Source organism: Mytilus californianus, unplaced genomic scaffold (genome assembly GCF_021869535.1).
Source record: "Mytilus californianus isolate M0D057914Y unplaced genomic scaffold, xbMytCali1.0.p SCAF_2, whole genome shotgun sequence".
NCBI lineage: Eukaryota > Metazoa > Mollusca > Bivalvia > Mytilida > Mytilidae > Mytilus > Mytilus californianus.
Genome location: NW_026262668.1, coordinates 104,584,855 through 104,600,781, shown reverse-complemented (window position 1 = coordinate 104,600,781; position 15,927 = coordinate 104,584,855). Strand labels below are relative to the sequence as shown.

The 15,927-nt window shown below is 32.3% G+C and overlaps 1 protein-coding gene across 1 annotated transcript in view; it reads left to right on the top strand.

Annotated features, from left to right (window-relative positions):
* Window positions 1-14,364: 14,364 nt before the first annotated feature.
* Window positions 14,365-15,927, top strand: part of LOC127730649 (uncharacterized) — a 62,259-nt gene continuing 60,696 nt past the window's right edge. The window contains exon 1 of the mRNA XM_052239148.1: window positions 14,365-15,032. Coding sequence (XP_052095108.1) covers window positions 14,559-15,032 — 474 coding nt within the window. The 5' untranslated portion in view covers window positions 14,365-14,558. The remainder of the gene's footprint in view (window positions 15,033-15,927) is intronic.

The window sequence follows — 15,927 nt, the reverse complement described above, 5'->3', positions numbered from 1 at the left end:
CCCTTTTTCCGAATGTGACCTACCAAATTAGACTTATTATCGGGTTGTAACTAACATGAGCAACACGACGGGTGCCACATGTGGAGCAGGATCTGCTTACCCTTCCGGAGCACCTGAGATCCTCTGCCTCATTTTTAGACTTATACCTCGAATTTGACATAAGCGGTCATCTCAGTACCAGAATCTATGACAAACGAGATGATTTTAATTGTAAAATTATCAATTTTCTCCACCTTAGTAGCAATATACCAACTTCACCTGCATATGGGATATACATTTCCCGAACTCATTCGGTATTCAAGAGCTTGCACCTGCTACTCAGACTTTGTAAAACGTCACCAGTGTCTGAGCAGAAAGTTGATGAACCAAGGGTATGTCAAAGAACGTCTCGTCCTTTTTCTAAAAAAAAATCATCGGAAGATACCAAGACCTTGTTGATAAATATTCAGTATCAACTTCACAAATAATACACGATGGTCTTGAAGTATAGATTCTGGTACTGAATTTATTTATCATCTTAATAACGTGTTATAGTATTCTTTTATTTGTCTTTGTAAATTATTACTTTTACTGTTTAGTATATTTTTGGTTATATCCATTTAACGTGGCTCGGTACTTATACATCCCGTCATTGTGTTATTGTGCTATGGTAAATTTTTGTATTTTTGTCTATCGTTTTTACTAATGTGCTTTGTCTATATAGATATAAGAAGATGTGGATGAGTGCCAATGAAACAACTCTCCATCCAAGTCAAAATTTATAAAAGTAAACCATTATAGGTCACAGTACGGTCTTCAACACGGAGCCTTGGCTCACGCCGAACAGTAAGCTATAAAGGCTTTTTGTTTTTCTTTGTTGATATATTTGTTTGTTTTCATAGTGATTAAGATTATAACACAATGTTGACTGCTGTACCCCTATTTTTGACATTTTTACCTATTATGTCTGTTTGTTTTGTTCAAACATCGTTGTCAATATAATGGAATTTTATGCGACTGTCATACAAGTGAGAGGTTTAGCTAGCTATAAAACCAGGTTCAACCCACCATTTTCTACATAAGAAAATGCCTGTATCAAGTAAGGAATATGACAGTTGTTTTCCATTCGTTTGATGTGTTTGAGCTTTTGATTTTGCCATTTGATTAGGGACTTTCCGTTTTGAATTTCCTCGGAGTTCGGTATTTTTGTTATTTTACTTTTTAGAACGAAAATAATCGTGTATTCATATTGATTCATACTGATTAATTCGTCGATTTTTCCCCCCTTACTATGACGATATGATACATTAAGTATTAAAACAGTTTATATAGAGAAGATTATATGTCAATATAAGTATATAATTAAATGCATATGTTTTTGTTTTTTTTTAAATACCACACCCGTACCAACACGAGACACCTGCTCGGGGGATTAAGTTGGTTGAGGGTTGATTCGGGGCAAGACATCGAAAAAGCAATATCATATACACTTTATAGTTATCTACAACAGACGGACGTTCTTCCTGTTAAGGCCAGTGTGATAAAACGCGTGAAAACCATGTCAGATATAGATATCATCACGGATGCTGGATACAGAACCATGATTTAATTCTTGATTATATTACCCATATATTTCAAGTGACTACTTAATCTCAGAAGTCCATTACTTCAGTTAGTACATAATAATTATCATTACTAACATTCAACCAAATGAGCCTCTAGTAAGAACAGTTACATTTATGAGTTTTATCGATTTTCATATCTCGTTAATACATATGCGTAACGATAATAGTTAAAAATCATAAGTTAATTTTTGCATGGCATGACATCCAATTTCCTTCAAAGTTTAGTTAATCGCTTTTCTTGTTGAAGTATTCATTGATATCTTATTAGCTGTGAATAATAAGAAATGTAAGGAATAAGTCAATAAAGCAGTAACCAACGACATAAAGTTTTTAAAAAACAAACACTTAGTGAACAACAAATAGTCATTACTAATAGAAAGTTGTGTCTATACAACGTATAAATCGTCCCAAGTCTATAGAAAAGAGACGGAAGATCAAAAGTGAGCATTCAAAACTCATAAGTATAAGATAAACACTATGCTAAAAATTCCAGTTAAGGCAAATGTCTTTCCAAAAGTTATTAAATTTTGTAGAAATCTTTTGAAAACCCTCAGGGGTCATCTGCTCCAAATTTGTTGTGCTAGTCTTTTAGCAGTGTTTTCCACGGGAATATATTTAAGGGGTTTAAAAGTCATCTTCAATGAAAAACAAAAAAGACTCTTTATCTGGCATTTTAACTCCCTCTTTTATACAACCCTATCATAACTTTTCGTTTAACCTTATCTGGTTACCCTAACCACAGAAAACTAAAGAAACTATTGTGAATTTGTTATATATAGTAAACAGGTGAGTCTGCCAGAACTGTCAATGACTGAGTTAGAATATGTAGATCAAGTGATTTTATAACAGTGCAATAGATAAAATATATAAAACAGAACAAATTCAAATCGAAACGAACTAATTGAATATTGTTTTTATTGATTATAACATTGTATTTTTTTTTAAATAAATCAAAACATAACTACGTCTATATTGATATACAATTATGGAAACGCATGGTTCTACATCCCGTCGGTACAATGTACTTACATTTTGGCATTGCACAGGGCATGCATTTCTCAGACTGGTTAAGACTTTTTACACTAAATCAGATGGATGTTCACCGATTGATATTTTCGTCTGAGAGAACATGATTTATTTATTTTCATTTGCTTTGAGATAGCTTTCCGTAACTGAGTATACTTTAGATCAGATTGTTGTGTCTTTTGTTTTTTTAGTTGTGTTCTGTTCAAAAGTTAGACAAGTCGTTGGTTACTGTCATTCATATTTTATTTTTCGTCTATTGTATTGTCATAAATCATGTCATTTGTTTTCTCGTTTTAATTGGTTCACATTTGTCATAGCAGGGCCTTTTATAGCTGACTACACGGTATGATTTTGCTCGTTGTTGAAGGTCGTAGGGTGACATAAAATTGATTACATCTTAGAGAATTCCTGTTACCTAATTAATATACTAATAACCTATTTATTGTCGCGAAGGATTTATTGTCGTGACTTTTGCGAATAGAACGATATCACGAATATCAACTGTAGCAATTTGTTCAAACTTCTTTTATCTTATCTTACTCCATGAAAGTTTGAAATTCGCGAAATTAATCGCAGGGAAATTTATAAGGAAGGGTTTAACGCGAAAAAAAGTTTCGCAAAGTTGATTTAAAGTATTGTGCTATCATTGTACATGTATCAAATAGGCAGTTAAACAATAATGTCCAGTGGAGTATTTGTGTGTCTTTATATGCAAGTGCAATGATCTGATTTCTTTTTCTTTTTACAATCTTTTCAAAGACGATATTTTTAAAATTACATATCTTAATACTATCTTGGCCAATGAAGATTTTTTGACCTTCACGGTGTTAATTATTTGCGTTGGTATCAATTAAAAAACTTCCTACAGTATACCAGAAATGTGAAGGACCTTATGTGATTTGGTAGAGATGTAATATGGTTCGCAATTCCGAAATCCATAATAACTTTGTTGATAACAGCAATGGATAATGTCTTTAAAAAACAGTCAAATCTCTATCAGTAAAAAAAGTCGCTGTAGGTTTGAACAAAATAGAGAACGTTACAAAATACCACAGCGTTCGAAATCCAAATTAAATTTCCTTTAATACGTTTATAATAAAACGAAAGGAAGTATAAACATAAAAAGATGTGGTATGTTTGCCAATGAGACAACTATCCACCAGAGGCCAAAGGACGTAGAAGTAAGCAACAATAGGTCACCGAACGGCCTTCAACAACGAGCAAAACCCATACCGAAGCTCCGAAAAGACAAATGTGAAACAATTGAAATGAGAAAACTAACGGCATGATTTATGTACAAAGCACTAAACGAAAAGCAAATATGATACAACAACAAACGACAACCACTGAAATACAGGATTCCTGACACATACAGAATGTGGAAGGGTTAAGCATGTTAGCGGGCACCCAACACTCCCCAAACCTTGGACAATGGTACAACAGCAAAACACTACAACACAATTAATGAGAAACAAATATGACCAACAGCGTTATGTTTGGTCAAAACTTCAGTATATGTAATTTATGGTGTTATCCCTACAATAGTTTCTTCATCCTTTTCTACAGGCAAAAACATCTGCAAGGCATTTCATATTCATACCACAATACATCAGTTACTGTGTTGCAACCATTGACAAAGCCGGTGAGAAAATTAATAAACTCAACTACTAGATTTTGTCGTTTGATAGCTGTCTTATTGACGTATAACACACATCTTCTACAGTTTTAGTTCCGTTTGATGTACTTTTAAATCGGTAAATGCCCAGAGGAAGATTAACCGAAAATAGATGTACATAAATTTATTGTGCAAAGTAAACAAAACAAAAAACGTTTAACTTTTCAATCTTTAACTTCCCCCTCCCCCATATTGTTCATCTTTATTCATTCTAAAGACATGTCCCATCTAAACGAAGTCTGATTGATTTCCAACTTACTAGTAAATTTCTTTTCTATTTTGGGACATACTTGAATATAAAGCTCATTATGTTAGATCCCAAAATAGTCACTTAAAAGGAATTAATATTTAGAAAGTCGTAATAAATTCCATTGAGAATAAAACTAATCCAAATCAGGTTTCAGCTATTTGGATATTTAGAAAAAAATACAATTTTGTTTTATCTTGTTTGACTTTGAAACACTGATTTAAGATTTAAATTGTACACATAATATCATAAAGTGTTCTAAAGAATTAGAAGCACTATCTATTTCATAATTTGAAAGGACAAAGTGTATACAAAGATGTTAATTGATCAACTATGCCAGATCAGTGGCGGATTCAAAAGGGGACGAGGAACTTCCAGGCGTACACCTCCCTTTGATTTGAAAATATATAATGTTTAATCCTAAAATCGTCATACTTTTTTATGGAATTAAACCCATATGCCTTTGAAAATCCTGGATCCGTCCCTTAAGATATTAGAGTACATCTGAACTGTGAAGTGTATCTGAGGTAGTTAATCATGCAAACCTTAGCTGTGCATTATCCAGATTATAGCTAAGTAATAACAAAAAGATTTTGTCTATGTCATGTGTTTAATATGAAAAAGAAGATTTTGGTATGATGACTTATTAGATAACTTACCACCAGAGATCAAAGGACATTGATATTAATAACTATGGTTTTTTGCCCATCAAAATCCAAATAATATTTTAGCTTTCTAAAACAATCAATGAATTTAGGTTTTATATATCTAGAGGATGCCAGACCTTAAATCTACCAGGTAAGTATGTGCTCAGAGTATAATATTTAGTTTTTGGTGGGGTTCGTGTTGCTCAGTCTTTAGTTTTCTATGTTGTGTTTTGTGTACTATTATTTGTCTGTTTGTCTTTTTCTTTTTTAGTCATGGCGTTGTCAGTTTATTTTCGACTTATGAGTTTGAATGTCCCTTTGGTATCTTTCGCCCCTCTTTTATAAGAGCCGTCTTCTAATATTTTATTTTTTAAATTATTTGTTCTTTTCAAACAAATTTAAAGTTTTTTCACGTGTATCATCTTTACAACATTTGACTATTTTGCACAGCCTCTTTCTTGAGAAAAATGCTCCATAACCAATATCTTTCATGATGATATAAACAATGTTGAGGCAATGTAAAACAAAATGTATAGTTTTAATTATGACTCTTTTGATTGTAAAGTTGAGTGAATTGTAAATGTATTTCTCGCTCGCAGCTAGTCTTAACAGAAAATAGAAAATTTAACAGAGCAATTTAAGGATTGTTAATGTTAATATCCATATAACTTATTGTTTTGTGTCGTAAAGTGCAATCGTAATTGTATTCCAAAATGTGTTAATATATTAAATTAAAGAACAAATAAACTGAAGGTCGCCAATGCAAAAATATTGATAAATCATGGATTTGATATCAACTCGATAAGTTGTTACGGAGAATCTTTACTTACTACATTGTGTCGAACATCATCTTGCGAAAATGAAGGAAACCTGTGTTTTGCGCGTTTTTTGTTGAATGAAGGAGCGTGTGTTCTTTATAAAGACAAATTTGGAAGAACTGCATTATATTATGTTGAACGAAATGGATTACAGAAGATAGCAAAAGAAATAAAGCATGCTTTACAAAGCAGTGGTATAATAAACAATAGCACACTTAATATTGGAACAAAGGAGCGTCCGTTTTCCACAAAGATTGATTCGAAAGAACTGTCTTAAATTAAGATGTACAAAAAAAAAAAAAACACTTGGATTAGAAACCAGTGATGTTGAACATAAATGTACTTAATGGTTGCACAATGTAGTAAAAATAATAATAACATATTAAAATTCAAAACTTTAGATGTCTTCTTACAACAATAAGGTAAATTTGAAATGTAAGCTACGGACTTCAATTTATCTCAAATGTTTTGCCTCTGACCAAACTTTTTCAAAAGGCATCACTCATAGCAATGATAGTTTTTGTAATATAAAAATAAAGATATGTGGTGTGATTGCCAATGAGACAACTATCCACGTGTAAGCATGCTCTAGTATAACAATAAACAACAATCAGAAGCTAACCTTTTAAGTATCTTTAGATTAAATAGCTCCTTTTTTTGCTACGTATTTATACATCCCTGGCTTTCAAATATTTAGATTTTCGCCTATCAAATATATCAGTAAATTAGCAGTAGTCAATTCTAGTCGTTTTTTGTAGCTGTATTTGAATCCATGCTTCTATGAGATGCTTTTATTTTGACCAACAAGGCTATTTTTAAAGAAGGCTGTTAAATCTAGTAGTTGAGTTTATTCATTTTCTCACCGGCTTTGTCAATGGTTGCAACACAGTAACTGATGTATTGTGGTATGAATATGAAATGCCTTGCAGATGTTTTTGCCTGTAGAAAAGGACGAAGAAACTATTGTAGGGATAGCACATAAATTACATATACTGAAGTTTTGACCAAACATAACGCTGTTGGTCATATTTGTTTCTCATTAATTGTGTTGTAGTGTTTTGCTGTTGTACCATTGTCCAAGGTTTGGGGAGTGTTGGGTGCCCGCTAACATGCTTAACCCTTCCACATTCTGTATGTGTCAGGAATCCTGTATTTCAGTGGTTGTCGTTTGTTGTTGTATATCATATTTGCTTTCGTTTAGTGCTTTGTACATAAATCATGCCGTTAGTTTTCTCATTTCAATTGTTTCACATTTGTCTTTTCGGAGCTTCGGTATGGGTTTTGCTCATTGTTGAAGGCCGTTCGGTGACCTATTGTTGCTTACTTCTACGTCCTTTGGCCTCTGGTGGATAGTTGTCTCATTGGCAAACATACCACATCTTTTTATGTTTATACTTCCTTTCGTTTTATTATAAACGTATTAAAGGAAATTTAATTTGGATTTCGAACGCTGTGGTATTTTGTAACGTTCTCTATTTTGTTCAAACCTACAGCGACTTTTTTTACTGATAGAGATTTGACTGTTTTTTAAAGACATTATCCATTGCTGTTATCAACAAAGTTAATATGGATTTCGGAATTGCGAACCATATTACATCTCTACCAAATCACATAAGGTCCTTCACATTTCTGGTATACTGTAGGAAGTTTTTTAATTGATACCAACGCAAATAATTAACACCGTGAAGGTCAAAAAATCTTCATTGGCCAAGATAGTATTAAGATATGTAATTTTAAAAATATCGTCTTTGAAAAGATTGTAAAAAGAAAAAGAAATCAGATCATTGCACTTGCATATAAAGACACACAAATACTCCACTGGACATTATTGTTTAACTGCCTATTTGATACATGTACAATGATAGCACAATACTTTAAATCAACTTTGCGAAACTTTTTTTCGCGTTAAACCCTTCCTTATAAATTTCCCTGCGATTAATTTCGCGAATTTCAAACTTTCATGGAGTAAGATAAGATAAAAGAAGTTTGAACAAATTGCTACAGTTGATATTCGTGATATCGTTCTATTCGCAAAAGTCACGACAATAAATCCTTCGCGACAATAAGTAGGTTATTAGTATATTAATTAGGTAACAGGAATTCTCTAAGATGTAATCAATTTTATGTCACCCTACGACCTTCAACAACGAGCAAAATCATACCGTGTAGTCAGCTATAAAAGGCCCTGCTATGACAAATGTGAACCAATTAAAACAAGAAAACAAATGACATGATTTATGACAATACAATAGACGAAAAATAAAATATGAATGACAGTAACCAACGACTTGTCTAACTTTTGAACAGAACACAACTAAAAAGACAAAAGACACAACAATCTGATCTAAAGTATACTCAGTTACGGAAAGCTATCTCAAAGCAAATGAAAATAAATAAATCATGTTCTCTCAGACGAAAATATCAATCGGTGAACATCCATCTGATTTAGTGTAAAAAGTCTTAACCAGTCTGAGAAATGCATGCCCTGTGCAATGCCAAAATGTAAGTACATTGTACCGACGGGATGTAGAACCATGCGTTTCCATAATTGTATATCAATATAGACGTAGTTATGTTTTGATTTATTTAAAAAAAAATACAATGTTATAATCAATAAAAACAATATTCAATTAGTTCGTTTCGATTTGAATTTGTTCTGTTTTATATATTTTATCTATTGCACTGTTATAAAATCACTTGATCTACATATTCTAACTCAGTCATTGACAGTTCTGGCAGACTCACCTGTTGACTATATATAACAAATTCACAATAGTTTCTTTAGTTTTCTGTGGTAAGGGTAACCAGATAAGGTTAAACGAAAAGTTATGATAGGGTTGTATAAAAGAGGGAGTTAAAATGCCAGATAAAGAGTCTTTTTTGTTTTTCATTGAAGATGACTTTTAAACCCCTTAAATATATTCCCGTGGAAAACACTGCTAAAAGACTAGCACAACAAATTTGGAGCAGATGACCCCTGAGGGTTTTCAAAAGATTTCTACAAAATTTAATAACTTTTGGAAAGACATTTGCCTTAACTGGAATTTTTAGCATAGTGTTTATCTTATACTTATGAGTTTTGAATGCTCACTTTTGATCTTCCGTCTCTTTTCTATATACTTGGGACGATTTATACGTTGTATAGACACAACTTTCTATTAGTAATGACTATTTGTTGTTCACTAAGTGTTTGTTTTTTAAAAACTTTATGTCGTTGGTTACTGCTTTATTGACTTATTCCTTACATTTCTTATTATTCACAGCTAATAAGATATCAATGAATACTTCAACAAGAAAAGCGATTAACTAAACTTTGAAGGAAATTGGATGTCATGCCATGCAAAAATTAACTTATGATTTTTAACTATTATCGTTACGCATATGTATTAACGAGATATGAAAATCGATAAAACTCATAAATGTAACTGTTCTTACTAGAGGCTCATTTGGTTGAATGTTAGTAATGATAATTATTATGTACTAACTGAAGTAATGGACTTCTGAGATTAAGTAGTCACTTGAAATATATGGGTAATATAATCAAGAATTAAATCATGGTTCTGTATCCAGCATCCGTGATGATATCTATATCTGACATGGTTTTCACGCGTTTTATCACACTGGCCTTAACAGGAAGAACGTCCGTCTGTTGTAGATAACTATAAAGTGTATATGATATTGCTTTTTCGATGTCTTGCCCCGAATCAACCCTCAACCAACTTAATCCCCCGAGCAGGTGTCTCGTGTTGGTACGGGTGTGGTATTTAAAAAAAAAGCCATATCATATGCATTTAATTATATACTTATATTGACATATAATCTTCTCTATATAAACTGTTTTAATACTTAATGTATCATATCGTCATAGTAAGGGGGAAAAAATCGACGAATTAATCAGTATGAATCAATATGAATACACGATTATTTTCGTTCTAAAAAGTAAAATAACAAAAATACCGAACTCCGAGGAAATTCAAAACGGAAAGTCCCTAATCAAATGGCAAAATCAAAAGCTCAAACACATCAAACGAATGGAAAACAACTGTCATATTCCTTACTTGGTACAGGCATTTTCTTATGTAGAAAATGGTGGGTTGAACCTGGTTTTATAGCTAGCTAAACCTCTCACTTGTATGACAGTCGCATAAAATTCCATTATATTGACAACGATGTTTGAACAAAACAAACAGACATAATAGGTAAAAATGTCAAAAATAGGGGTACAGCAGTCAACATTGTGTTATAATCTTAATCACTATGAAAACAAACAAATATATCAACAAAGAAAAACAAAAAGCCTTTATAGCTTACTGTTCGGCGTGAGCCAAGGCTCCGTGTTGAAGACCGTACTGTGACCTATAATGGTTTACTTTTATAAATTTTGACTTGGATGGAGAGTTGTTTCATTGGCACTCATCCACATCTTCTTATATCTATATAGACAAAGCACATTAGTAAAAACGATAGACAAAAATACAAAAATTTACCATAGCACAATAACACAATGACGGGATGTATAAGTACCGAGCCACGTTAAATGGATATAACCAAAAATATACTAAACAGTAAAAGTAATAATTTACAAAGACAAATAAAAGAATACTATAACACGTTATTAAGATGATAAATAAATTCAGTACCAGAATCTATACTTCAAGACCATCGTGTATTATTTGTGAAGTTGATACTGAATATTTATCAACAAGGTCTTGGTATCTTCCGATGATTTTTTTTAGAAAAAGGACGAGACGTTCTTTGACATACCCTTGGTTCATCAACTTTCTGCTCAGACACTGGTGACGTTTTACAAAGTCTGAGTAGCAGGTGCAAGCTCTTGAATACCGAATGAGTTCGGGAAATGTATATCCCATATGCAGGTGAAGTTGGTATATTGCTACTAAGGTGGGGAAAATTGATAATTTTACAATTAAAATCATCTCGTTTGTCATAGATTCTGGTACTGAGATGACCGCTTATGTCAAATTCGAGGTATAAGTCTAAATATGAGGCAGAGGATCTCAGGTGCTCCGCAATGGTAAGCAGATCCTGCTCCACATGTGACACCCGTCGTGTTGCTCATGTTAGTTACAACCCGATAATAAGTCTAATTTGGTAGGTCACATTCGGAAAAAGGGGGCTGGATTGTAGTTACGATATTAGGAACATCATCATCCACACCTCTAGAGTTACAACAATTAAGTTCAATCAATAAGGAGAATATCCTGATTCATTTATGGCTCATTTCTTGTGCGATGAAATTCTGTGCTTTGTTAAGCTCCTCTAAAATGTGATTTAAGTTCTTAGTTTAACCCCTGAATATTTTACCAGTTCAGTGTGACATATATCTAGAAAAAATCTTTTCATATTAGTTTTAAAGCTTTTGATTTCGTCAATGGTAAAGCTGCATGTTTGGTGACTGAGATTATTTAAGAACTCAATAAAGTCTACCAATTTTAATTTTTTTAAGAAAAAATATTTTTTGATGCAACAAATGAATGTTTTAAAAGAGAAAATTTTCAACCATCTACCAACGACATCTTCATTTAGACTTGATAAATCATAAAATCTTGAAAATATTAGGTCAAGAACATGACTTACATATTGATAATTTGTTTGAAGGCGTCCGTAAAAAATCACAATGACACAAAAGTAGTATTTTTTGTGTTTGTTTTCATCTCGGAGACAATCAAAATCTACCAGCAAGTTGACACAAAACAAAGAAAAACGCATATTTGGCCTCGTGGTAGTGATCTCGCGTCGAGTGCAGGAGGTCGTGGGTTCGAACCCTGGTCTGGTCAAATCCAAAGAAAGTTGGCATTGAAAGGAAGCCGTGTCTGTTGTTTCTTTAATTTCTAGTTCTGGGGGATATATTAATGGAACCCAATCAGAAAAGTTTGGATAGTTAATGGAAAGAACATCATCAATATATATGAAGGTGAAATTAAATGATCTGGCTTCTTTGATCTTCTTGTTTTTGACAAGTGTCTGAAGGAACTCCAACTCATATGAAAATAAGAGGAGGTCGGCTAGGAGATGCACACAGTTCGTTCCGATAGGAATGCCGACAATTTGTTGAAAAAGTCTACCATCAAATTCAACAAATATGTTGTCAATAAGAAAATCCAGCATACTGATCACTTGTTCCTCTGTGTATAGATATAGGAAGATGTGGTATGAGTGCCACTGAGACAACTCTCCATCCAAGTAACAGTTTATAAAAGTAAACCATTATAGGTCAAGGTACGGCCTTCAACACGGAGCCTTGGCTCACACCGAACAACAAGCTATAAAGGGCCCCAAAAATTACTAGTGTAAAACCATTCAAACGGGAAAACCAGCGGTCTAATCTATATAAAAGCATGTTTTACTTTTTTGTTCACTATTAACAAAATATGCCGTATGGTATCCCAAAGTAATAAATTTATAGCGCATGCTACCATTTTTATGTTGAAAAGCATTGTGGATTATTTTTTTTAGACGATTTTTCAATTTGACATGGGGAATGGTGGTATACAGGGCTGAAAATCAAAAGTTTTGATAGAACTTATTTCAGAAAAAGATCGAAATTTAAAATTATCCAGAAGTTCCTTAGAGTTTTTTAGAATTCACATATGGTTAATACCACTACGCGAGTAAACAGTTTCACAGTATTTCTGAAGACCCTCTTTCACTGCGGACAGAATTTTTGTCAATCTAATGGACAATTATTTCGTCGAACATGCAGATGAGCCGGCAATGTACCTTTGTACATCTAAATCTAAATGAAAGTTAATGCGACGTCGTAATTTTATCAAAGAGACAGATCACGTACAGCAAAAAAAACCAAACCATTACCGTTTTAAAAAAAATTGAATCACAATAAAAAAAAAAGAAATAACCTGTTTACACTCAAATTTAGAATCTACCAAAAAAAAAGACATTCAATCAACATTGACAATAAACAATATATTTTTGTTTTGCTTCTTTTAAAAGGAAACGTTAACGTATATAATAGTTAGTTACTTTTAAAACAGCATAAAATAAACAAAAAGATATAAAGTTCGCGAACATACATTTTTACAATTATTTTAATTATAAGTGCCGCACTGAATGTTGTCAGCATTTTCATTCATGTAACGACAACTCTCATTGGCTAAGCTGAAGACCCTTAATTGGATATAGGATACACTAAAATCATTTTAGTATATACTAAAATCAATATTTATGACCTTGATTCCGCGCCAATATTTCTGTATAAGCTGAATATTTCAGTATATGCTAAATTGATTTTAGGGTATCCTAAAATGATTTTAGTATATACTAAAATCATTTTAGTATATACTGAATTGACTTTAGGATACCCAAAAATGATTTTAGTATATACTAAAATCATTTAAGTATATGCTAAAATCAATTAAGGGTATGCTAAAATGTAATTTAGTATATACTATAATCATTTTAGGATATTCTAAAATCATTTTAGGATATACTAAAATCGATATTTATGACCCTGATTCCGCGCCATAAACGCATTTCACTCAAGTTAACTCAGGTCACCTTAACAAATAAATGACATAAACTATGCAATATCCATGACGTCCTACATTTAAAATGAAGAAATTAGTTTATTTAATGAATGGCTATTATTTATTTTGAATTTATTGAACCATAAAATTAATTTTTGACTCTTCACATTGAATAAAGCGGATTATGTAAAATGTGAAGAGTCAAAAATTAATTTTATTGTTCAATAAATTCAAAATAAATTATTGTCATTCATTATAAATAAATTTCTATCAAAAATAAGGCCCAAAGAGCTTTTTATATTATTTTTATTAACAATAACAACGTACACACATGTTGGCGTATGAATACACAACGTCAGAGTGGGCGTGTCGCCATAAAAATTGACAACATTGAAAATAAAGGTAATATTTTTAACAAATCAGAAGACAGTAAATACACCAAATTTATTTATTACAGCATAATTATATACCCTAGCATAGTATCTACTATTCTTTAATAACAGGGGTTACCTGAGGTCACCCCAAAAAAAAAAACAACAAATAAAACCCATTTAACTCAAGTTAACTCGATCAGGTCACCTTAACAAATACATGACATAAACTATGCAATGTCCATCATGTTCACGAATTCCTACATTTTGATTGAAGAAATTAGTTTATTTCAGCATAATTATATACCTTAGGATTGTATCTTTTATTTTTCCAAGGATCTCATGCGTACTGTCACAGTGTAAATAGAAAGTAGAATAATGTATTTCTAGTTAATTCTATTTTTAGATCATATTATTACTACGCATATGGGGCACTATTTGCAAGATACCTGAGGTCCTACATCAGCGGACCTTTTATCCACCTGCCCGTCATACATCAGCTAGGGTAGCGGAATCTGCCGAGTTCAGTGGTCAGTGGAGTTTCTATTTATGATCTTCAGAACTGATAATGTTTGTACGACATAGGCCTAATATGTCATTTATTAACAATTATTCTACAGATGTAAATATCAACAAGTTTAAAAGCGAAAGTTGAAGTTGCAGACATGGCGGAATTGCAACCAATACTTAATAAATACATTCCGGACCTTCGAGGAAATATAAGGGTAGATGACATTCTGTATCTAGTGAATTTCCCGTCTTCGGGGACAGAAGAAATAACTCGCTATCTAGAGTCAGACAACAAAGATGACATTGCTAGATTTATAGAAGTAATTGGGAGAATCGATGATAATAACAATAACTTGCATTTTTCCGTAAGCTTTTTGAAATGTTTACAAAATTCGAAAGCTTCAGGTATACATATAACTGCAGAGCAAATGATATCTGAAGCCGAAAAAGTTTTTCCTAAAATCAGAGAACATTTTCTACCACCATCATTGACGAAATCGGGAACAAAACAATCTGAAACTTCATGCAATTATCTTCGAGATGACATTGCAAACGTTAGACCGTCAACTTCAACCCCGCGAAGTTCTACACAAGCGGATATTGGGATTACATCTTCACATGGTGAATTGGTACGTATTTTAATGAATCAACGGAACAAATGCACAATTGTGTCACAATTTTAATATTTTTGATGTTTGTGTTGTTCAAAATGTGAGTTTTTCTCCACGTGTCTAAATGTAAAAAGAATTATGAATGAATGTCCAAAATTGTTATATATAATAGTATGTTACCGACATTGTTGAAATCATTGTGCACTTAAAAATAAACATTGGTTTTTGTTGTGTTAAAAATAAACTCTAGCTATTTCAGTATTTTGGATTTTTATTTTCTAAAAAAAGGATAATATACCGTAAAGAGTTAATGTACGCATGATTATTTTATTTAATCATAATAATAATGATTTATTTTTCTTTTTTAAAAATTGCCTTTGTTACATTTTTACGTTTTTTGTGGACATTGCATGCGATTTTCTGTAAATTTTACTTCTTCACTGGAAACTTCATATGTGACCGTTTTGTGTATCTTAAAGTGTATTTAGCTATGTTGATGGACGTGCATAATGACAATGATGAAAATATGAATTGTTTAGTCTCTAAGAAACCCTATAAGAAATTTCCGTCGCTTTTGTTTTTGCCTAATGGCTGCATCTTGGATATTCACCAAAGAGTCTCCCCCCCCCTTTTGAATTGCAGTATTTGTTTATGAGTCAGTATGATCTTTTATGTAAATCCAATTTGACTATCATGTAAACAACTATGTTCCTCCTGAAGAAATCTGTCAGGTCGATAACTTAAAATTCTGTGAAAAATGTTTTCGATATACATATAGGCTCTGGTCAACGTTTGTTTCAATGATGTGGGTGTTGGTCATCATGTGTTGTTTGAGATATATTTGTTCGTACTTTATTTAGAATATTCTTAAGAATTTGGAAGTGTACATGAACAAACTCATTATAACAGTTAC